Source organism: Arctopsyche grandis, chromosome 9 (genome assembly GCF_051622035.1).
Source record: "Arctopsyche grandis isolate Sample6627 chromosome 9, ASM5162203v2, whole genome shotgun sequence".
In the NCBI taxonomy this organism is placed as follows: Eukaryota; Metazoa; Arthropoda; class Insecta; order Trichoptera; family Hydropsychidae; genus Arctopsyche; species Arctopsyche grandis.
Window position 1 is genome coordinate 5,236,345 of NC_135363.1, and position 25,359 is coordinate 5,261,703.

Sequence of the window (25,359 nt, forward strand, 5' to 3'; positions counted from 1 at the left end):
TTGAATGCTAGTGTTTTTACTTTTTAGCGCATTTTTACGAGAGCCATTGAGGTCTAATGATGTTGGAAAAATATATTATAATAATCCTCACGTGCAATACGGTACATAAAATATTTTAGGTTGTGGCTATTTGCTTGCAAGTACTATATCTGCGAATTATTGGCTATTTGCAGGTACTATATATGCGACAGGCGCAAAGCCTTCTGCGCATCCGATTATAATTTCTTGCATTTAATGTATGCTAGACTTGTTTAATAAATCGTTCATTATACATGAGTCAAATAAATTTCGCACGTTATTATAATAGATTTATATCATTTAGCTAGTTCGCGGCTTGTACTTGTATGTAGGTATTATACGTTTTATATGATAATAATTTTCTAATAATTAATAATATTAACTAATTTGGATTATATTTTTTACTCTACGTCACTTTACGAGTTCGAACTAAATTTTAAGAGGTTTAAAACAAAATTTTAACAGTAAACACGCTGACAGTGACAGTTCACGCGCATGCGCAGACGGCTTTGCGCCTGTCGCAGATATAGTACCTGCAAATAGCCAATAATTTGCAGATATAGTACCTGCAAATAGCCACAACCAATATTTTATCGAACGACGTTGTTTATAATAAGAGTTGTGTTGATTTGTAAATAGTAATCGCTGCGGTAGTAGATCTGTAACATGCATATATTATAAATATATATATTACTATCAATAATATTAATTATTAATTATGATTATACATACGGCATTGCGGCGTGTGTTATATATTTGATGCTTATGTACATAGGCTTTATTGATTAAATTGAAATATTAGTATTAATAAATAAAAAGACGGGCATATACATAGATACATATATAATAGCCCGCACGTGTGATTTTACTATTCATATATGAGAAAGCTTAAATTAAATAATACTTTATTTAACACACTTATTGTACATATGTACATGTTTGTTATTCTTTTTCACTGAGATTGATCGAATGCTCCGCTTAGATTTATCGCATATCAAAACTCGTTTTTATTAGAAAAGTACCTGAGCTCTTGTTTATTATTACTATTATTGTGCCGGGACGCTTCGCTCGGACATGTATAATCTTAATAATATAAAGGAATAATCCAGATTTTGTCTGTAGGCTGTAAAATCAGTCACAATGAAATAAATAGACCAGATCGTGTGGATTATTGCTTCGCCATTATTATACCGCCCTCAAAAAGTGTTATTGAACGAAATGGTAGAACTTGTTTGTTCATCCCCCCCCCCCCCCCCCCCCGATAATAATATAATATATTGTACTAAATAAACATAATATATTTTAAAAAGTTGTTTTTTTCATTACTGCATATGTGTGTCGGAAAGTTGAAGTGCCTTTGAACGATTTATCCTTTCCTTTCAGTGACAAGTCCTGTACGCCGCATCTTTTTCGCGAATTTGGCAATCGAGTTTTCGACCTTAAATACAGATTTTAATATTTACTCAAGTAACCAGTTATGTTAATTAACACTTAAAGTATTATTTTAAACAATAAAATACATAATATATCTCGTGGTTTTGGATTAATTGTCAAATAATCATTCTTCATAATTGTATGAAGACGTGACGTCACATAAACGAGGTTTCAGTATGGTTCCACAAAAAACTAATTTTTGACTGGTATATATTCATTTTAGGCAAATTGAATAGATGGCATTCAACTCAGTAATATATTCAACCAATTTTGAACCTTAAAACAGTTGAAATAGGCGCAAATAAGCCTCAAAATCCCGTACAAAGTTCAGACAGCCGCGCTACAGACTTGTCACCCAAAGCTTCCATAATTTCCGTCAAATGACAAGTATATCGTGGAGAAAATATTTGAAAGTTTTGCGTCACAATATATATGCGAAAGTTCAACGTAGGTGTGAATCTAATCATATAATGCTGATAATATTTTATGCACCCGCGTTATGTATTTTGACCTTCTGGCATATTGAATGTAAACTATAGAGGTTTGTATAATAAATACAAAATAAAAAAAAAACAATATTTTTTAATCAAAATGAGCTAAAACCGTATGGCAGTCGAAATGCATATTTTTCTGGATATCTAGAGATGCTATGTTCAAATATTTTAAATAAACATTTTAGCACAAATCAAGCTCGTGGATATTGGGAATTTTGATCCGTCATTTTTTTCATATTTAACTATTATAGTAGGTATAATAACATGTTGACAAATAAACAAAGAATGTGGTGATCAGATAAATGTACACGAGAGAGCCGCACTCTCGAGACATCTAAACTTTCAAAGATGCTCAAGAAGAACTAACGCAGTAGAATTCCACAAAAAAGCGCCGAGGGGTATTTTTATATTATCCGAGGGTGCTAACCCTTTTATTGTGGAATTCTATTGAGTAAGTTATTCTTGAGCGCCTTTGGAAATTAGCATTACTCGAAACTGCGTCACTATTATATAAGAGGGCTGGACACCAGCGCCCTGTCCATACAAAAGTATTACACTTCTCCCTTCCTCAATTACGGCACTAGAGAAATAATTTTTTAATATGCTATGGATATCCACCATTGGCATGCATCTGTGCTTTTATTTTTTTGATTAGTTATTTTTTATAGGAGCTAGTAGCCGCCAAACATCTATAAAATCGCCTTTTTTTTACACCCACGAAAAGAGTCCAGCATGCTTATTTAACGGTCGATTAAAAAAAAATACGCGCACAGTTGCATAGAAAATATCTTTCTCATACCGATGATGAAATTTTTTTTAAAATTGGTCCAGTTTCGGACGAGAAAATTGGAGAATACGAAACCTCGATTTTGTCGATTTAAAATACGTATTATCTGGTCGAAGCGCAACTGTCGCATTCACTCAATATATACATACAATCACTCAATATATATATCGAAGAAAGGAACGGCAACAAAATTAAGGTTTCGGGTGTACAGCCCTCTTAAGTGCAATTCAGTGCATTCTTCTGAGGACCAATTAATATTTTATTTTATTTTAAAAAATCAATACCACAGAGACTTGACAGGTTGCCCCAAAGCGTCAATGTGATTTTAATACAAATAATAAAAATCATAAAAATTATATGTATGAATTAAATAGTGCCCTCTATCAAATCCTTTTAATTAGCGATGCCAGGTATATTGTACTAGTTACTGAAATCAAATAATAGCACCGTACAGTATATATTATAGACCTTGCAACAATTAAGTACTACAACTAAATCAGACTTACATAAATTGTTTTGTACTTTTCTCAAAATCGTTTTGGAGTGCACTTTTTTTTAATATTTAAAAATAGCCGTAGTCTGGAGCTAGAATTTCATTTGCTCCACATTCCTGACTAAAATCCAATATTTTTGCAGCTAGTTATTTCATATAATATTTAAAAAAAAAACGGTATAAGGCAACAATAATATCAACTCTGAATATACAAACCTTTTTTTTGGCACTTTCGCAAGACCCCAACAGTACATACATTATGTAATCCCCGAGGATCCATGTTTATACAGTTTTTACTTTATCTATGTAGGTTAGTGGCTTCCGAACTTATTGCTACTAGGCCTCCCTTTTGAAAAAAATCTAATCTTAGTGCCTCCCTCTCCCCTCTCCCTCTTTATTTCATAAAAAAACACATTTTTAAGTGATAAAAATGTGTTAATACAAATATAATTGACAGAATAATACAATTTATCTTCCAACTGTATTAACCAGTAAGCGGTATGTCACATGAAAGCGGCATAGATTGAAGACGCCAAAGACTGGTCAATGGTACTTCCTAAAATCTCTGCCAAACCTGTCTGTAGCTTCATGTGAGGATTTTTCACAGCTGAAACTTAAAGCATAGTTAAAGGAGCATTTGCTGAGTATTCATCCACAACATAGGGAAAGGAAAACTTCTTATATTGTAGCACTAGAGATAGCAAAGCAGAAAAAACCATATACGAATATGGAAACTTTGATCAAACATTTGCTCTCAAAATGGTGTTGGGAAATAGATTAGAGAAAATAAAAACGGGGGGAATTATATTTGAACAATAATGAAAAGGGGAATAGAGCAAAAAAGGTTGGAGCAGGCGATGTAGTCAATACTTACATATTTACTAATTTATTATTTACATGGAAGCGGAAATCAGTCGGGAAACAAAATTCATATCAACCTTGAAAGCTAAACACTGGAATTATTCGCATCATAGTTTTATTTGTATAATTTTAAAAACAATTTTTTAAGCCATTTATTATTAGAATAAAAAAAACAATATATATACATAACATATTATTTACTAAATTTTTTATATTTATGATATTTTTCAAAGCATTCGCCCACGTGGAGTGCCGGTTGTGTGCTACAAGTTTTGCAAAAATAAAATGTTCTCTTCCTTATTCTATCCCTGTTGGAGCAAACTACACAATCCCTATACTTTTTCTCCGGATGGGCTGTAATTATGTGCAAATTAGTATGATTTAATCGCTGTTCAGGATCTACTCCATATGTTCGTCTCGCTCTAATTGAACCTTCTCTATAATCTCCTACCAGCTGTAGGATCAACTTGCTCACAAAGCCGAGATGGGTCATAACTTTTTTATTTTGACTCTTTTGACTTTCTTTGTACAAAATGTATGCATTTACAACAGACACTTCTAAACCCCAGAAGAAGAGTTTCCGCCACCACTTGAGCGTCTTCCGTAAGAAGCAATAAGTAGAAGTATATTGATCTGCCACATCAACGCCCCCCATATGTTTTATATAATCAGTTACAATATTCGGCTTAATCTTCTCTTCTTCTATTCCATGCTTCCTTCTCCTCTTTGTAAGTTGATCGCCATTAGAATGCCAATTGCTAAGAAGTGTCACCACTCGTTTGTCCCTCCAGGCAAGAGCCATCAAATCATCACTTTTCAGAGCCAGTATTTCACCCGGTTTCAATTTTTGGTTCTTAATGGCCATTGGCAGATTTTTCTTATTGGTCATGATCGTCCCCGTCAAATGTGCTTTCAATTTATGCAACTCTTCAGAAAGCGGAACGCTAGTGTAAAATCTGTCGGTATAAATGTGATACCCAACTGCTTCTGGAATTGTCTTCAACAAATTGCTATACAACTCCAAGACAATCCTTGTACTAAACTGCAGCTCCGGTCTCATCAAAGAATCAGTCGTTACAGATCCGTAGTATGGAATGAAAGAATACACATAACCACAGTTTGAATCTGCTAACACATACAGGCGAATACCCCATTTGGTAGGTTTTCTTGGATTGTAAGTCAAAAAACATACCTTTCCTTTGAAGCTGACAATGGACTCATCAACGACTATTTCCCTACCGGGAATGAAATGGTCTCTGAACCTTTCATCTAAATATTTCAAATATAAATCAACTTTGTTTATTTTTGTTTTGTAGCTCGTTTCTTCAGATTGTTTATTGTCATTCAAATGCAGCATCCAATATATTTGCAGAAAGCGCTCTCGTTTGAAAATTGCTCTGTAGAACGGTGAATACGATGTAAACTCAGTAGAAAAGTAATCTTGAAGATTTGGACGAGGTCTGACGCCCATATTGAGAATCACAGCTAAGAATGCTTTGAACTCTTTCAAATTGACATCCTTCCAAGATTTCCACATTGAATTTTTGCTCAATTTGAGCCGTTGGATTGTTTCTTTTGCATATCTATTCGTCTCGCTGACTATTCTATTCATCAAAACATCTGTGTAGAACAACTTGAAGAAGTCCAGAGGCTCGACACAACTTGTGGGTATATTCGGACCGACTCTTCGCTGCCCGATCGAAAAGTTGATTCGTTTCGGTTGGAAATTAGTATCATCGAAGAGCTTGTCCCAGGTTCTTGCACCAGCTTTTGATCCTCGAGTTGGCACCATATTCTCATCTTCGCTAGTCTCGCAAAGGTATACATACTTTCTTCTTTTGCTTGGATTAACATCGCTGCCACTGTCCGTGTCATCCTCTGAAGATGTAATTACACTGTCAGCACTCTCGTTCGATTCATCATTATCTTCAATCAATCGGTTGTTTGCAAATAAACGTTCATCGTTAGCGTTGCAGTTATCATAATCGACGTTTTCAAATATAAATATATCCCTTTCGGCACTATTATCAAAGCGATCATTTGTATTGTGATCGAAACTTTTACTATCACCGTTATTCATGGCGTTTATAAACAAATGTTTTTAAATAAACAATTGTATCTGTTAAGTGAAGCGGTTCTGTATAATGCTCGATGTAGTACTCGGTTTGCAAGCGACTGTGCAACTAACTGGTTCGAAAAGTTTCCCTATGCGAAAATTCGTATTTGGCGAAAAAAATGAGGGATCATCTATGTACATATACATATATAATATCCCTTTTTAATACATATCTGGGCTTGAAATGGACAGGAGTGCTGCTCCCCTTCATGTAATCCAGAAATGAAAAAAAAATGTAAAAAGAAATAAAAAAAAATTAAAAGAAATGTATCGGTCCTGTGTTCAATTCGCACGCGGTCGAATTTTTTTCAAATACCTTTTAAATATATTTATATTTAATTGTTTAATATGAAAAAAATGGTAAAAACTACCTACCTACCTACATATAAACAATGTAAAACTCCAATAGAAAAATTAATTAATTAAATAAATAAATTTTCAATAGATGGCGCTGAATGCTCAGAGACTTATTTCCCCATTTATATATTTATACAATTTTAGCTAGTTAGCTAATTTTAATACATACTTAATTACATAACGCAAGAATGCATCCACGGTCTTGGAAGACCTGACGCACTCAAGGAGGGCATTGTACATGAGCACACCCCTGTGAAAGACACAGTGCTGGTTTTAGGGAGGGGGTCATCACCAGTTGTCTTATTTTTCCCTACCCTACCTACAACTAAATTGTTCTTATTTCTAGTACATATAATAACTATAGATATCACTATCGAAAATATTGGTAGCAAACAGTATATATACAGAAGTTTTATTCTTTTATATATACATATGTACTTATTAGTTTTAGCTGTGACGTACATATGTATGTCGAATCGAAACGACTATTATATTACGGCGAGCTTTATCGCAGATACACACACACAGGCAGAATAACGTTATTATATGGGAAGCGATGCGGTGCAAACGATCGAAAATCGCCAGACAGACTGAACCACAGATTAACGACACGTGTACCTTATGCGTGCGCACTGCTCGCACTTACACTAAGCGAAATCTACCCGAAGTCCCGATAATACCTACCCTGTATACGTTCTGTGCTTCTGATACTTAAGTTCCGAATTTTTCCTTATTAAATTATTAAAAAGTCGCCAGAAAGATCCAACTCAATTTTAATAATTGCATCTGTGCACATCGAAAGGTTACTCGTCATCTGATGTGCAATTTTTCATTCGTGAAGTCGAGAATTGCGTTTAAAGCAGCCATCCAGTTAATCTGTGGTTCAATCTGTCTGGCGCTTTTAGATCGTTTGCACCAAACCCTTGGGAAGATGAGTTGACGAAATTAGGAAAATGTGTGGGATGAGATGGATGGCAGTTGCGCAAAACAGAGACGATTAGAAGCGTGTTGGAGAGGCTTTCATCCAGCAATCTATGATGAGTGGCTGTAGATGATGACATTTTATATCTGTTTTAACGGCTACTGATATATACTGATCATTTTCTATTTTACAATTTTATTTTATTTTTTATTAGTATTATATTATTTTAATGTTGATTAAATAATAGTATAAAGAGCTCAAAAACCTATTTACAAAAGTGTTTTATGAATCCATGTATTTATTTCGGTTTTGAGCAAAAAGTTTCCGTTTTGAGGCCGACAACCGGCATTTCTATGAACTTGCTACAAGCCAATTGATATTAAGCCCTCCCTTATGTGTGTGTTAATATGTGTAACATGACATTACACATATAATAATAAGATATTACTAATATCTTATTTTTGCCTAAGAAATACTTATTGAAAATAAAAACTAATATTACAAAGGGGTGCAAACTTTTGATTTTGCCTCGGCTGACAAAATTTCTAGTCCTGGCTCTGATATGTATATGTCACAGTGAAATTATATTACATTCAGTGAAAATATATTTTCAATGACATTCAATACCTCACGGGATCGAATGTGAAATGCACGAAAAACCAAATATCGAAGGCAAAGATCGAAAATCGAAAGATCTTAAGTCGAAAGATAAAAAAAGGGTGCATGCTAAACAGTACTATATATATATATATATATATATATATATATATATATATATATATATATATATATATATATATATATATATATATATATATATATATATATATATATATATATATATATTACTGTTTAGCGGCATGCGGTGAAATTATCTCTCTTTTTGTCATACAGCCTTGTTTAATGTGCGCGCGCAGGATACAGGAGGAAAAGCCTGTTCCTCTTGTTCCTGTTGTATCCTGCTCGCGCAAATTAAGTGAGAATGTACGACGAGGGGAGAGGTTTACCATGCACCCTTTTTTTTTGATCTTTCGATTTTCGATCTTTTTTGGTTTTTCGTGCATTTCACATTCGATCCCGTGAGGTAGACCCAATATGGCCCTATTCATTTAAGATTGGGTTGTTATGGTTAAACGTTGTTAATTCATTGTTTGGTACATTTTCACTGCTTGAATTAGTGAAAATATATTTTCACTTGAAATATGCTTTCACTGTAACATATATAATGTACTATAATATACTAAAAAAATCAAAACCATGTTTTAAAAATTATCAAGCAATCCCATTCGTGAAAATTTCCATTTCGAGCCCTGATACACGCATACATACATATGTATATATGTATGTATTTATAATATATGCAAAATAAATAAATCATTCACATTCGTTTGCAAATAAATGCGCAATGTGATAACAAGGACAGTCAACATACAATTATTAGGGTATATAAATATGTACATATATAGACCCACCATAAGCAATTTATTATCATATCGAAATTTTTTTTACTCTGGAATATTTACCAAATTGTTGGGAATGGACGTCCCTCATATCCATTATCAGAAGTTTCAGATATCAGAATTGAAAAGGGAGTCGGACAACGGTTCATATTATTATCTGTATCGTGAATGTCTTGGAAAGGCAATGCTGAATAAAGGTCTTTCTGCTTTTCAATTATAATCTATTACTTAACACCATCCCAGGATCGTCACCGAACTGAAGGTTCATTAAATCTACCCTGAATTCAATAATTTGGCCACTTTCACTTCATAAATACAATAAAAATATATAATACCAATTAAACCCACCAACACTATTTTTTTCTTCTCGTAGTCATTTCCTGTTATCTGGAATCCGGTGAATGATCCGCCACCACTCCTCCCGGTCCTGTGCTTTGGTCTTTTTTGATTCCTTTTTATTACTTTGTTTTATCATAAATTTTGTTGTAAATATGTACAATGTTTGCTATATAATATAGTATAGTATATATAGCAAAAGGTAATACAAAGCTACAAAAGCAATTAATTTTTTCAATGTCCTTAATTTAGTTCACTCGCCATTAGGTGGGAAATCCTTTTTAAATATTCTGTCGGGCGCAATATGGTGTATATAGAGTTTAAGGGCTATTTGCAATTACTAGTTGTTATACCCAGCTTCGCTCACGATTTACGAGGATATAATAGAGTTTAAGGGCAAAGAAATGTTATAACATTTATCTGTCTGCGTTACTTCACCATCTGTTGATATCGCGTCGAAAAATTACTACTATTGGTTTGAAACTCGGCTACTGCTGATTTGAAACTCGAAATTAGGTGAATGTGTCTTTCGGTATAAAGATATTAGACGAATTTACCATTAGGTCAATAGATTTTCGGAAAAACCGTCATTAGTGGAATTGCATTAGGTGAATTGATTTAGGTGTATTGCATTCGACCAGTTTACCTGCACCCCCATTGTCGACTATCGACTAATCGACTTATCGAGGACACTATTGAGCTTCTTCCTCTCTCAGGTAGCGATGGAGTGCAGACTTTGTCTCTGCCAGCAGGGTCCAGCAGGGTCCTTCGTCTCCATCCATGACGACCCTCATCCACCTCAGCGTTTGGTGCAACGCATTTGGACCTGCTGTCAGCTGCGGGTCAGTCGCCGTCACTTACCAAGTGTAAGCCATTGCTATTGTTAATTCGCTACTCCTCGTGATCTTTACCTTTGCCTTTCACATTTGCAGGTTAGGAAAGGTGACCATCTGCCAGATACGATATGCCTTTCTTGTCTCAACAATCTGGAATTGCTCGACACCTTTCGAAACTCTTGTTTTCGGAATGACACAACGTCGAGGCTGGAATTAGACAAGTGTTTGAAAGTCAAGCCGGAGGAGGTTTTGCTGGAAGATTTAATATAGGAAGATGAGTTGGGTGCTGATTGCCCACCCAAAATTTCCAGTTCACCCGACAATGGCGAGGTAAGTCAATGGGTTTCTAGTGCTTTAGATCGATTCTAAACAAATTGACATGTAAAATGACATCTAATCACACTATAAATATACATACATGTTTAAATGAATAACGTTCGGTTTATATTTTAGACACCTGGAGGAAAAAATACTCACATTCTAGTGGAAGAATTAACATGTCGAAATGCTTTAGATGAAATGTGCCCTACAAATTCTGAATTGGATCATAAAATCAATAGTGTGATACAAAAAAACTCGGATACTCGAAGAAAGCTGCATTATTGTGACATTTGTTCAAAATCATATACTTCGAAACAACATCTTAGTGCACATATAGGTATTCATACTGGGGTAAAGCCATACGAATGTGACATTTGTTTAAAATCATTTACTATGAAATATCAGCTTAGTAGACATATGGGTATTCATACTGGGGTAAAAACCACACAAATGTGACATTTGTTCAAAATCTTTTACTACGAAACAAAATCTTAGTGCACATATAGGTATTCATACTGGGGTAAAGCCACACAAATGTGACATTTGTTCAAAATCATTTACTACGAAACGATATCTTAGTTCACATATAGGTATTCATACTGGGGTAAAACCACATAAATGTGACATTTGTTCAAAATCATTTACTATGAAACACACACTTAGTTCACATATAGGTATTCATACTGGGTTAAAGCCATACAAATGTGACATTTGTTCAAAATCATTTACTTCGAAACCAAATCTTAGTGCACATATAGGTATTCATACTGGGGTAAAGCCACACAAATGTGACATTTGTTCAAAATCATTTATTACGAAACAACTTCTTAGTAGACATATGGGTATTCATACTGGGTTAAAACCACACAAATGTGACATTTGTTCAAAATCATTTACTTCGAAACCAAATCTTAGTGCACATATAGGTATTCATACTGGGGTAAAGCCACACAAATGTGACATTTGTTCAAAATCATTTACTTCGAAACAACATCTTAGTGCACATATAGGTATTCATACTGGGTTAAAGCCATACAAATGTGACATTTGTTCAAAATCATTTACTTCGAATCGAAATCTTAGTGCACATATAGGTATTCATACTGGGGTAAAGCCACACAAATGTGACATTTGTTCAAAATCATTTACTTTGAAACGAAATCTTAGTGCACATATAGGTATTCATACTGGGGTAAAGCCACACAAATGTGACATTTGTTCAAAATCATTTATTACGAAACAACTTCTTAGTAGACATATGGGTATTCATACTGGGTTAAAACCACACAAATGTGACATTTGTTCACAATCATTTACTATGAAATATCACCTTAGTAGACATATGGGTATTCATGCTGGGTTAAAGCCATACAAATGTGACATTTGTTCATAATCATTTACTTCGAAACAACATCTTAGTGCACATATGGGTATTCATATTGGGCTAAAGCCAAACAAATGTTACATTTGTTCAAAATCATTTACTTCGAAACAACATCTTAGTGCACATATGGGTATTCATATTGGGGTAAAGCCACACAAATGTTACATTTGTTCAAAATCATTTACTACGAAACAACATCTTAGTAGACATATGGGTATTCATGCTGGGGACCCGTGTTGAGCTGGAATGTAGAGCTACTGCGCTACTTTTCTATCTAGACCAGCGTTTACCAACCTTTTTTGACTCGCGTACCACTTGGTTGTACATAACGCCAAATTGTACCACTTTATAAAAATGATTGTATTTCATGAAATTTGTTTTTGCAAGTGTAATTATTATATATATAGTATTTGCATGGTAAGGAATGTGAAGACAGGATACACGCAATATGTAGATCTATTTTGGTAAGAAATTTTATGGAAATTTTTTTTTTGTGGAGTCACAATAATTATAATATGCTCAAAGTTTAATATATTTATCTACTATCTTGTCATACTTCTATTATTGATAATAAAAATATTATTGATTGTTTTAATAAAAACACAAAATTACAAAGTACATTTTATTGAGATCCTTGTACTTAGCTTTTTTAAATTTGGTTCAAATGATGCGAGATTTACCCTTCAGTCTGGAGCTGGATTCAATCAATTTCTATATTTGTCTTATTAATATATATTGCTGTCGGTTCCCTCATCACTGAGGATCGTGACTATGATGTGCGGTCAACCAGCTGCCTCCATTCAGTTCTAAATTCGGCCAGGCGAAGACTTGCTACCGTGGAAGCGCCCGTCGCTGCAGATACTTGGTCAGTCCAGCGTGCGGGGGATCTGCCTCTGGCTCTTCTGCCTTCGACGCTACCAACCACAACCATCCGCTCCAGGCTCTCCTCACCTCTTCGTGCAATGTGGCCGAAGAACTGCAATATACGTTTCAGGCATATTGTTGACAGTCTATCCTTGATTTTCAATTCTTCAAGAATAGACACATTCGTGTGTTTGTCGGTCCAAGGCACGCGCAGTAGCCGTCTCCAGGACCACATCTCGAAGGCATCGATTCTCCGTCTATCCGCCGCCTTCATGGTCCACGTCTCGACACCATAAAGGCAGACAGAAAAAACGAGAGTCTTCACGAGACGGATTTTGACAGCAGTTGTAATGGCTCTATTCTTCCAAATCTTCGTTAGTTGTGACATTGCCGATTTTGCTAATGTAATCCGGCGCCGTATTTCCAATTCGCTGCCGCCGTTGTTAGATATGAGTGACCCCAGATAGACAAAATTATCGACCACATCTATACCGTTTAAAGCTGAGTTGTTGTTTTGCAGCTGTAGGTGACGGTCAATTATCATAATTTTTGTTTTGGGGCGGTTTATCTGGAGGCCAAGCACATTACTCTCTGTCTCAACACGACGGATCAGTTCGGCCATTTCTTCATGATTATTAGCTATGAGCGTTGTGTCATCCGCATACCGAAGATTGGATAGTTTTTTTCCACCAATGGACACTCCACCCTTCCAACCATCCAGTGCTCTACGCATTATATACTCTCCATATATATTAAATAGGTCTGGAGATAATATACACCCTTGCCTTACTCCACGTTGTACTCGAAAATTTGTCGAGTTTAGCGAATTGATTCGAACTACTGCATTGTTATTATGGAGGATGAACGAATGAGACGACTGGCATGTTAATGCACGTGTTTATTATATGACAGCTGAAGACAGAGTTAGTAGCAGCTGTCCGAACCCAGCCGGGTTGGTCCCCACTCGCAGGAAGGCAACCAAACTCGACCATGTCGTATAAGCGAGCCGCCACATCACTCCCCCCCCAGCATCAGCGATACCAAAATTACAAAGAAACAAATTTTACAAAAGAAAAAAAAAATTGTTGTTACACAAGGAGAAAAAATTATTACGTGGGGAGAAAAAAAAATGTTGACGTGGGTCATCCGCTGTGTACATAGGTGTACCGCCCTGAATGGTCGGTAGATTCGAGGGCGGTGACGTCGCGAGCAGGACGGTGGGTGGTCCGATGGTCGCGCCGATGCAATGCGATGCTGCGGCGGCGCCGCTCTTCCGAGGCTGATGTCGGTTGGTGGGGCGGCGGGGGCGGCAGGGGCATCGATGTGGTTGATGATACTCCGAGCTGGACTGTGAGTCGTTGTGGCTCGTGGAGGTGTTGTAGCGCTACCGCCCGTCTCGGCGTGACGACGCTCGTGGGGACGGACGGGGCCTTGATGATGATGATGATGATGGTGCTGAGGTGGTGTATGTCTTGTGGTGCTGGATGACCGTTCTATGTGTAGTGGATCGCGCATGACTCCACATCCAGCTGTCAAAATCGTCGTCTCATTCGCTCCCCCATTTTTTAAAAGCACCTGTCGTCGACGTTGTGGCTGGACGTCGGTAGGTAGGTAGCCGTGTCTGCTCGTTTATTGTCACCCGCGGGCCGCGACGCGTGTTGATGGCGATGGGGGCGCGGCGGGTAGCTTCCTGCCTGGCTCGGCGAGGCAGGGATGAGCGGCATGTTGAAATTGATCGAGGCTGCGTGGCTCGATGTCGGGGGTCACCAGTATGGAGGATGAACGAATGAGACGACTGGCATGTTAATGCACGTGTTTATTATATGACAGCTGAAGACAGAGTTAGTAGCAGCTATCCGAACCCAGCCGGGTTGGTCCCCACTCGCAGGAAGGCAACCAAACTCGACCATGTCGTATAAGCGAGCCGCCACATTATCATTATCATTATCATTATTATCTTATTAATATATATGATGAGAAAGCTCTCTTAACTAGTTCAGTGCTAGTAAACGGCGACAGAAATTTAGGCGCTATGTCATAAAGCTATTCTTCAGTCATACCTAGCCAAAAATTAATAACCTTATTTATTTCGAATTCAGTTTTTAAATGCTATAATTTGAAAGTTCAATCAAGTTCTCTTTTTCCTTGGTAGCTGTCCGAAAATGTTCATTATCAAAGGGGTTTGAAATTAAATTGTTTGCTTCTAAAAGGTTCGGGGAAGCACTGCGTAAAAGACGATTTCAGCTCTATTAAATATTCAATTATATTTTCACGTACAAATATCCCGAGACATACGACTCTTGTTATGTAAAATTATGTAATGTTTCAAATACTTCAGTTTGATCATTTTCGATACAAAAATTCTAAAAATCTAATTTTCTAATCATATGTACTTTCAATTTTATCTGGAACATTAAAGATTATCACCGAACTGTTCTAAAATGTCAAATTGAAGTTATTTATTTATTGGAGCGTGAACACGGTAAATTTAAAAAAGCACTCCAAAATCCATGCCGGATCTGAGGAAAACGTATCGATTGCCAGATTTTCGATCATCGACTATACATATTGACGTCAACGATGACTAATTAAGATTATGTTTATCAATTACTAGTTGTTATACCCAGCTTCGCTCACGATTTACGAGGATATAATAGAGTTTAAGGGCTATTTGCAAAGAAATGTTATAAAATTTATCTGTCTATGTTACTACGCCATCTGTTGATATCGCGTCGAAAAATTACTAAATAATATTTACTACTATTGGTTTGAAACTCGGCTACTGCTGGTTTGAAACTCGAAATTAGGTGAATTTGTGTTTCGATATAAAGATATTAGACGAATTTACCATTCGGTCAATTGATTTTCGGTTAAAGCGTCATTAGTGGAATTGCGTCATGCTGCGTACGGACCAAACCAACGACGATTTTGGTCCAACGTTTTAACCAGCAGGATAAAACCAGTAGCGTACAAAATATTGAAATAAAAATTAAATTTAAAAATTGAAATTAAATATCAAAATTAAAAATATTATTATTATATTAAAATTAAATTCAAATATCAAAATAAAATTATAATCAATATATTAAATTTAAAATAAAATATTGAAAGTTAAAACAGAACATGCCCAATTTAAATAAATTTTCGAGATTGACCTAAAATTAGATCATCAACAATCACATACAGGTAATCCTCGACTTTTGTTTGTCGAAGATGTTTTGACTTACGAAGATACGCACTAAGATCGAAAAAAAAATATCAAAGAATTATTATTTTTACTTCCCCGTAATGCGCAGTTACTGAGAATATATCATGTGTTAGTATGGGTGACCGAGCGATGGTCCCAACCCGGCACGTTGTCGGTTTATCAAACGAAATTTTTTTAGTCTTCGATTGTTTCTCTCGTCGAAATAAATCAATTAATTAAATCATTTCAGAGGTAAATTTTAACGGATAATGTCTTCAATTGTTTCTCTCGTCGAAATAAATCAAATAATTAAATCCATCTCAGAGGTAAAATTTATCGGATAATGTGTGATTATTAATTTTATTTCGACGAAAGAAAAAAAAAACCCTTTGACAAATCACCGAAATTTTTTTTGTTAAATATTTCATCGACGGCGAAACACAGTAGTATATCGTGACAACTTATAAGAAACAATAACAAGGTTTTTTTCGCTCGTAATTATAATATTTCTCTGGTTGTAATGCGTGTCGTCGTAATCCAAAACATCAACGATGATCTACTGAGATCGCTCAGTTTAGTTCGCCGCTCCTAAACGAACTAGTTCGCTCTTCTAGTTCGTCAGCTCCCAGATCGAATCAGTGAAAGGCAGATCGTTCGCGTGATTGTTCGCTCGTTTTGGCTCGATGACAGAATAACACATGACGCAAAAAAGAAAACAAAAATAATCAAATTTTTTATATATTTTTTTAGAAATAATCAACAATTATATTACTTTTAGGTATTGGTTAGTTCTTATAAAAAATATCACTTACACTTATAAAGTTGTTACCTAACAAATAAATATAATGACTTGTTTGAGTGAGATCGTATGTATAAAAAAAAATGAAATAGAAAAAAAATATTACATTATGGAGGATGAACGAATGAGACGACTGGCATGTTAATGCACGTGTTTATTATATGACAGCTAAAGGAAGAGTGAGTAGTGGCTCTCCGAACCCAGCCGGGTTGGTCCCCACTCGCAGGAAGGCAACCAAACTCGACCATGTCGTATAAGCAAGCCACCACATCACTCCCCCCCCAGCATCAGCGATACCAAAATTACAAAGAAACAAATTTTACAATAGAAAAAAAATTATTGTTACACAAAGAAAGAGAAAAAAATTATTGAGTGGGGAGAAAAAAAATTGTTGACGTGGGTCATCCGCTGTGTAGGTGTACCGCCCGAATGGTCGGTACATTCGAGGGCGGTGACGTCGCGAGCAGGACGGTGGCTGGTCCGATGGTCGCGCCGATGCGATGCGATGCTGCGGCGGCGCCGCTCTTCCGAGGCTGATGTCGGTTGGTGGGGTGGCGGGGGCGACAGGGGCATCGATGTGGTTGATGATACTCCAAGCTGGACCGTGAGTCGTTGTGGCTCGTGGAGGTGTTGTAGCGCTACCGCCCGTCTCGGCGTGACGACGCTCGTGGGGACGGACGGGGCCTTGATGATGATGATGATGATGATGGTGCTGAGGTGGTGTGTGATGAATCTTGTGGTGCTGGATGACCGTTCTATGTGTACTGGATCGCGCATGACTCCACATCCAGCTGTCAAGATCGTCGTCTCATTCGCTTCCCCATTTTTTTAAGTACCTGTCATCGACGTTGTGGCTGGACTCATGTCGATAGGTAGGTGGGTAGCCGTGTCTGCTCGTTTATTGTCACCCGCGGGCCGCGGCGTGCTGTGTTGATGGCGATGGGGGCGCGGCGGGTAGCTTTCCCGCCTGGCTCGGCGAGGCAGGGATAAGCGGCATGTTGAAATTGATCGAGGCTGCGTGGCTCGATGTCGGGGGTCACCAGTTATGGTGGATGAACGAATGAGACGACTGGCATGTTAATGCACGTGTTTATTATATGACAGCTAAAGGCAGAGTGAGTAGTGGCTCTCCGAACCCAGCCGGGTTGGTCCCCACTCGCAGGAAGGCAACCAAACTCGACCATGTCGTATAAGCGAGCCGCCACAACATATTACTATGTAAAAATATCAATTTGGACACTTTATTCGATGAAAATAGTGTTCTACGTTCATTAAGGACTTGAACTTAAAGTATATTACAGAAATTAATTAATTGTTATTATACATTAGAAACATAAGTTACCTGATAACAACAGTGTCTTATTATTTTAAAATTTATTTAACGTTCGGTTAACATCACTCTCGCTCATTCGGTCACGAACTAATGAACTTAGTCTTGTGTAGTTCGCGAACGAACTACATAGATCGTAAGACAGTGAACAAGACGCGCGCGCATGCGCATGTGCAGTGAGCGAGCGGCAGTATTAGTGTATTAGTGTAGTGTGGTGTAGTGCCGTCCCACTCTCGCTCATTCGGTCACGAACTAGTGAACTATGGAACGAGGAGTGAGGGAACTAGTTCGATTACTTCACCTGTGGGAGCGCTCTTACGACCTAGTTCGTTCGCGAACTACACAAGCCTATTGTCGACTATCGACTAATCGACTTATCGAGGACACTATTGAGCTTCTTCCTCTGTCAGGTAGCGATGGAGTGCAGACTTTGTCTCTGCCAGCAGGGTCCAGCAGGGTCCTTCGTCTCCATCCATGACGACCCTCATCCACCTCAGCGTTTGGTGCAACGCATTTGGACCTGCTGTCAGCTGCGGGTCAGTCGCCGTCACTTACCAAGTGTAAGCCATTGCTATTGTTAATTCGCTACTCCTCGTGATCTTTACCTTTGCCTTTCACATTTGCAGGTTAGGAAAGGTGACCATCTGCCAGATACGATATGCCTTTCTTGTCTCAACAATCTGGAATTGCTCGACACCTTTCGAAACTCTTGTTTTCGGAATGACACAACGTCGAGGCTGGAATTAGACAAGTGTTTGAAAGTCAAGCCGGAGGAGGTTTTGCTGGAAGATTTAATTTGGGAAGATGAGTTGGGTGCTGATTGGCCACCCAACATTTCCAGTTCACCCGACGATGGCCAAGTAAGTCAATAGGTTCCTAGTGCTTTAGATCGATTCTAAACAAATTGACATGTAAAATGACATCTAATCACACTATAAATATACATACATGTTTAATTGAATAACGTTCGGTTTATATTTTAGACACCTGGAAGAAAAAATACTTCGAGAGATAATGTGGCAGCAATAATCAATATGTCAATCGATAGCCTGGCTCTTGGGAATTCAGTCACTATGCAGCGTTTCTCGGGAGCAGACCGCTCGTTGTGCGTGCAAGAGTTTTACAAAAACGGTGGTTCGGCGACTGTAGCGCGTAGAAGATTCTGTAGTATTCGAGGTTGTCGCCACTTAAATGATGCGCCAAGCATTCCTCTTATTCGAAAATGGGTCAAAAAGTTTGAAGAGACCGGTACAATGCTGGATAAACCAAAATCCGGGCGACCAAGGTCATCAAGAACGGCGGAAAACGTGGAGAGTGTTAATCAGTCTGTTCGTGACCACCCGAACCTTTCAATTCGGAAGCGCGCAAGTGCTTTAAATATGCATAGATCATCATTACACCGCATTTTACACAAAGACAGTGGCGTAGCGTGAATTCCAGGTGCCCCTCTGCAAAATATTTTAAAACCAACTTAAACCAGAATTATGGTCAACAACTCATGCCCTATATAAAAATAGGATAATTAAACAGAAAGTGTGGAAGGAATTATCATTTGAACCAGGAATTGAAGGTAAATAATTCTTTTATTAACCTATTTATTGATTGTACGTTACTTATAATACTTTAAATTCTATTATCCCAAAAATAGTCAGAAAATTGTTGGCGTATGTTTCTCGCAATCAGTGATGAACTGTTGTTTCTCCTACCTGAAGAGTTATTAGACGCTATTTCGATCTGAATGTTTGCAAGATTATTGTCAACAGCAATAATGGATCCTTCATGGTCACGTACGATATTATGCAATAAACACGTAGTTTTTATGATGAGGCAAGCATTTTCTGTGTTAGTTTCAATCGCTTTACTTAAAATACGCCACTTTGCATATAAAATGCCAAAAGTACATTCAATAGACTTCCGTGCACGTGACAGGCGTTTGTTATAATATTCACTTTTTATATCCAAATTTCTGGAAGGAAATGGTCGCATTATATGTTCTTTTAAAGGATACGCTTCATCAGCTATTAAAATATATGGCACACGTATAGCTGTCCCTGGTATCACATCGGGTGGAGGAATATCTAGTTGACCATTCTCCATTAACATATTTAAAGTTGAATAGTGAAAGGTGCCTCCATCGCTTTGTTTACCTTTTCCTCCCACTTCTATGGCTATAAATTTTTTATTTGCATCTGCAACACCTTGCAATATTATCGAAAAATAATTTTTATAGTTAAAATACGAAGAACCAGACTTAGCTGGACATTTCACCCTGCAGTGCTTGCCGTCAATAGAACCAATGCACATTGGGAACTGCCAGAGTCTGTAATAATCACTTGCTATCTTCTTTAAGTCGTTATGGGTTGGGTGTGTGGCATATTTTTATTTTTATTTTATTGTTACAAATCAATATACACTTGCCATTACAGATTTGCTCCAATGCGACGGGTGTACGTTAACGAAATACAGAATACATAAACAATCAGAAATACAGTAATACATACATATACAATCAGAATATGTAGCATATAACAATTAATCAGAAATAATAATCATAGAGACATCTATGGATTATTTTTAGATTTTTTTTTTGTATACAATTTTTATACATATAATAAATACGAAATTATAGAGATGTCTATAGAGATATCTATAGATTTCAGATTACTGTGTATAATTATTACAAATTATACACAGGCAGATTTTTGTGACAACAGGATTAGATCTAATACCAATTTTCAGGAACCGTTTCAACAATGATCAGATAAAATTGGCAAACTCTGATAGAGAAACGATCGATTTGGAGTCACAAAACCCCCAAATCTAACCAGCAGTGGCGAGGACTTGAACCTTTGACCTCAGTGGTGCTAAATATATACGCTACCACTAAGCTAAACTGCTGTATATGTTCATATGTACATCAACCAGTTCCATCCATATAGCTGAACAAGTTAAATATACAATGTTTGCTATTGTTGTTTTACCCATTCGAAAACTAAACGCCGGTGATCGAAAAGAGGTTCCTGTAATCAAATGAAATACATGTAAGTAATTATTATTATTATATTTTTTACAGAAGATGCATTAAAAAAACGCTGGAAACACTTATAGAAAGACCAGTATAGAAAGGAGATAAAGAAGCAACCAGTTCTCAGATCAGGAGCAGAATCGGAAACATGGGAGTCTACGTGGCAATATTTCAACTTAATGATAGCGGTATCTACGCCGGTATTTGATAGATCTATCAAATACCGCAGATCGTACGCATGAGTGCGTTAACACTAGCGGTATATACCTCGCCTTAGTGCCTTGGTTTACGGCCTGGGGGGGGCTGCCATTTATATTATATGTATAAATTCGCTAACCAGTTCAATAAAAACAAATTAAACTTAAAATTAATAAAGTTCAGCTTAACAAAAATGAGGTTATGGACACAAACGTATACAAACTTCAATTGACACCAACAAAAACCTAAATTATTTAAGAGTTCAAATAAATGAATACAACTTTGTAATAATTATAATCGATCTGTAATTGCTGCGTAAGCTGTTTATTTTATTTTTTATATCTTCTTTCGTCGCGTTCGGCTTGATTTTCTTGCAGCTTCGTAATATGTAGAACATATAAGTAATCTTTTTTTTTTACTTATTTAAATAATTATTATCGTCGGGATTCCATAATGCTGGATGTTTCTCATCACAGGATATAATGCTTCAGAAAAATCGATATTCACACTTGGATATCGCCGAAGAAATGGTTCTAGGCGATGACATGAACGATTACCAGAACCTTTTTAGAATGAGTGAAGATTCGTTTGAGTCATTGCTAATATTGGTTTCACCCTACATAACAAAAAAAGATACGAAAATGAGACTAACCATAACACAGAGAGAGAAACTCGCCGTAACGTTACGGTGCTTGAGATATTCCAGTTTTTTTTCGACATCTACTATAAGTGAAGCTGTTATCTCCACATGCAGAGCATTGAGTCATGTTCTCAAGAAGTATATAAAGGTACAAATAAATACCAAAGTAATATAAAAACTTTATTATTTCAATGTTCTTAAAATTAATTTTAATAAGGAACAGTATTTTTTTATTTATTTATGACCATTTATTTATACACAAATCATAATGAAATACAATAAAAAATAAATGATGACTAGATTATGTTTATGTGTGATGTTGTTTGATTTTGTTTTATCATAATTTTTGAAGCCAACCCTTCTGTTATTCGTATACCCGTATTTGTATTGTATTCGTATTGTATTTGATATTTTTAGGAATATGGATAAGAATTGGCAGACGTTTGGTAATAGTTCCAACCCTTCGATGATTTGTATTTTGGGTGAATTGAAGCTAGTATTCTCGGGTATGTAATGATCATGAATTTTTTTGGGTGGGTGATAATAACAAATTTTTCTTTAATGCTTCATATAGTACATTGTTCATGGCGTCTTCTGTTTCTAATCTTAATTCAGGATTCAATGTTTTTAAACCGTCAATCCAGTACGCACACATTGGATGGAAAGAAATTTGGGGAGATTCAATTATGGGCCGATTTAATTTAAACACAATCATAAAAAAAACTGATACGATAGTAGTGGATAAATGAACATTTAAATCTAATATATAATTTAGAAACAGACTTTGTATTGTTGGTTCGTAAATCCACGACGTCATCGAACAAATTAATATACAAATAAATTTAAACAAAATAAAACTTCAAATAAATTTAATAAAATGTTTACTATTAGATTAGCCATGTTTAAGCGGTTTATATTACAAATACCGAGTGAAGCCGGATAAAAACACTATTAAGTAATAAATAGAAAGATAATTTAATAAAGTAATAAGCCGAGCAAATGTCGTAAATATGTTCGCGACACGCTCTCTGAAATATCGACGACATCCTCCTAAGGCAATCCGATGGGTACTGCCGGAATTATGGAGGGGCGCGTGGATCGCCAAAGATTTCGGATTACGGCCTTGGAAAACAAGAAATAGCGTTCGAACACGCGGATTTGATAGATCTATCAAATACCGGCGTAGATACCGCTAGTGTTAACGCTACCATTGGCATAGATCAATTACATTTTCTGGCCACAGTGTCATATTGGAGTGACCTGTGAAGACACTGGTATACTTGTGTATTAAACACAATGAGGATGACTTAAAAATATAATGCATGTATGTACATTATTGTATTTTGACATACAATAAAACGAGATGCAAATAGATAAGAGAGGTTTTAAAAAAATATATTACAAAGAAATTAAAGAACAAATTAAATAAATTACGGACTGTGTGGTTTTTTTCGTCGGAAAAAATTACTTTATTATTATTGAATAAATCTCTAAAATTACGCCAGTGCCGTTTACATGTCACGCACAGTCATACTACTTATTCTTAGTCGCGTGCTTCCGAGCTATTAGCGTTCGAATGTGTACACTAATGCATATTAAATGCACTTTTGACCGAATTCATTAGATTTTCAGTCGAATATGTACCTATCAGTGGTGCGAAACCCCTAATTTTTTTTAAGGGTTCAGTTCCGTTTTTGGTTTTAGTGACTTAAATTCGAAGGGATTCAGATTTGATAAAGTAGAACTTGCACATGTACCTACATACATACATACATAGACCCCAATTGTGTTTTAAATTATACCCATTTGATAAATTTTATGACTTATACAGAACCACAGACACTTGGCTATTAATTTAAACAAAAACTGCTTTTCGTTTTTGAGTTCTGAAATTAAAAAAAAAAAATTCGGGTGTGACCAACCCATGACTTTATCTATGTATTTGAGGAATATAAGAAGGTTACAAAACAAAATTCGATATTGAACTGATGACTATGATAGCGATACAAATTGAGCGCAAATGTATGGAAACTTGCACAAAACAAAAGTTCTACTTCCGGTTGTCTGATTTTGTTCAAACTTTTTTTATTACTAAAAATCACTATCAGTATCATACTCATTAAATAAAAAGGAAATTAAAAAAAATTTTAAAGGTCAAAATAAAATAATGAAATATTGTTTTAAAAAAAATACTACTTCCGGTTTACGAATTCTGACTAAAACCCTACCAGCTCTAAGTTAATTTATAAAGGATATAAATATAAATTTTTAGCTTAATACGTTCAGGGGTGTGGGCAGAGTAGTGGGCACAACATTTTCAACCATTCTAAGAGAAAAAATCCCACTTCCAGTTTATAAAATTTAATAATTTTTTTTTATTTTCATCACATTGCTTTCGAACACACATGTTTAAGGGGTCGAAAAAAATAGTGGAAGAAAAATCGAACAAGTGTAAACTGCCACTTCCGGTTGAAAGATACTTACTAAATTTTATATATAACTTGATATTAAGCTTAAACTTTTATATATGAAATTTCAGTTCAATAAACCAAAAGGTTTCTGAGAAAAACATAAAAAACCTCGATTCTCTAGAGTAAAAGTACTACTTCCGGTTCAGATAGAAATATTTAAAAAATATAAGGTTATAAAAATTATTATTTCTATCATATTTAAAAAAAATTCAGTCTGATTCAGGTTTGGGAGATAATTTAATTCAAAAACTTAAAAAAAAGAGGACACCTATAAGGGGAGGTACCATTTCCGGTCAACTTAAAAATTTGAAAAAAAATTAAGACGTGTCGATAAGAATTTCATTAACCGATACTAAGTTTTAGTTCGATAGGACTAACGGTGTTAAAAATATCCCCAAAATACACACACACACACACACACATTTTTCAATGTTTTCAATATACCAAAAGGTTTCTGAGAAAAACAAAAAAACCTAGATACTCTAGAGTAAAAGTACTACTTCCGGTTCAGATAAAAATATTTAAAAAATATAAGATTTTAAAAATTATTATTTCTATGATATGTAAAAAAGATTTAATCCGATTAAGTTAGTGGTTTGGGAGATAGTTGAATTCAAAAACTTAAAAAAAGAGGACACCTATAAGGGGAGGTACCATTTCCGGTCAACTTAAAAATTTGAAAAAAATTTACGTCGTGTTGATAAGAATTTCAGTAACGGATACTAAGTTTCGGTTGGATAGGACTAACGGTGTTCAAAAAATCCCCAAAACACACAGACACACACATTTTTTCTAGATCTTGAAAACGAATCAGTCGAAATCTCGAGTTCGAATTTTCGCATGATCACAAAACTTCATCTATTGTTACTACTTTAGTGATCACCAATTTAGTAGTCGGTGGTCACCAATTATAGGACAGGTGAAAGGTTTCGGCCGTTTCCCGGCCTATGGAAATTCAGTTGAGTTTGAAAGAGGATCGTTTATTTTCGTTCAATTGTTACAATGGTTATTGTATGTACGAAGAGG

General features: G+C 36.0%; 3 protein-coding genes across 21 annotated transcripts; 2 read left to right on the forward strand and 1 right to left on the reverse strand.

Annotated features, from left to right (window-relative positions):
- The first annotated feature begins 9,913 nt into the window (after positions 1-9,913).
- LOC143917143 (zinc finger protein hangover-like) lies at positions 9,914-12,412 on the forward strand. 2 transcript variants are annotated; one of them, XM_077438557.1, is made up of 3 exons: positions 9,914-10,120; positions 10,211-10,444; positions 10,568-12,412. In XM_077438557.1, exons 1-2 carry the CDS (start codon positions 10,001-10,003, stop codon positions 10,382-10,384), a joined length of 294 nt encoding a protein of 97 aa, XP_077294683.1. In that variant the 5' UTR covers positions 9,914-10,000; the 3' UTR covers positions 10,385-10,444; positions 10,568-12,412. The 2 variants fall into 2 exon arrangements, with proteins under 2 accessions (XP_077294683.1, XP_077294682.1); XM_077438556.1 differs by having other exon boundaries at positions 9,929-10,144.
- Positions 12,413-16,594: 4,182 nt separating this feature from the next.
- LOC143916718 (uncharacterized) lies at positions 16,595-18,178 on the reverse strand. Its single transcript, XM_077437942.1, has 2 exons — positions 18,012-18,178; positions 16,595-17,883 (listed from the first exon to the last, which is right to left on the reverse strand). Exon 2 carries the CDS (start codon positions 17,444-17,446, stop codon positions 17,012-17,014), a length of 435 nt encoding a protein of 144 aa, XP_077294068.1. The 5' UTR covers positions 17,447-17,883; positions 18,012-18,178; the 3' UTR covers positions 16,595-17,011.
- LOC143916716 (uncharacterized) lies at positions 16,819-22,178 on the forward strand. Of its 18 annotated transcripts, none has more exons than XM_077437926.1 (6): positions 16,819-18,559; positions 18,626-18,859; positions 18,983-19,569; positions 19,648-19,826; positions 20,739-20,946; positions 21,073-22,171. In XM_077437926.1, the coding sequence occupies exons 1-3, from the start codon at positions 18,416-18,418 to the stop codon at positions 19,430-19,432; spliced, it is 828 nt and encodes a 275-aa protein (XP_077294052.1). In that variant the 5' UTR covers positions 16,819-18,415; the 3' UTR covers positions 19,433-19,569; positions 19,648-19,826; positions 20,739-20,946; positions 21,073-22,171. The 18 variants fall into 18 exon arrangements, with proteins under 18 accessions (XP_077294052.1, XP_077294054.1, XP_077294053.1 ...); XM_077437928.1 differs by having other exon boundaries at positions 19,648-19,786; XM_077437933.1 differs by having other exon boundaries at positions 18,101-18,535.
- Positions 22,179-25,359: the final 3,181 nt, after the last annotated feature.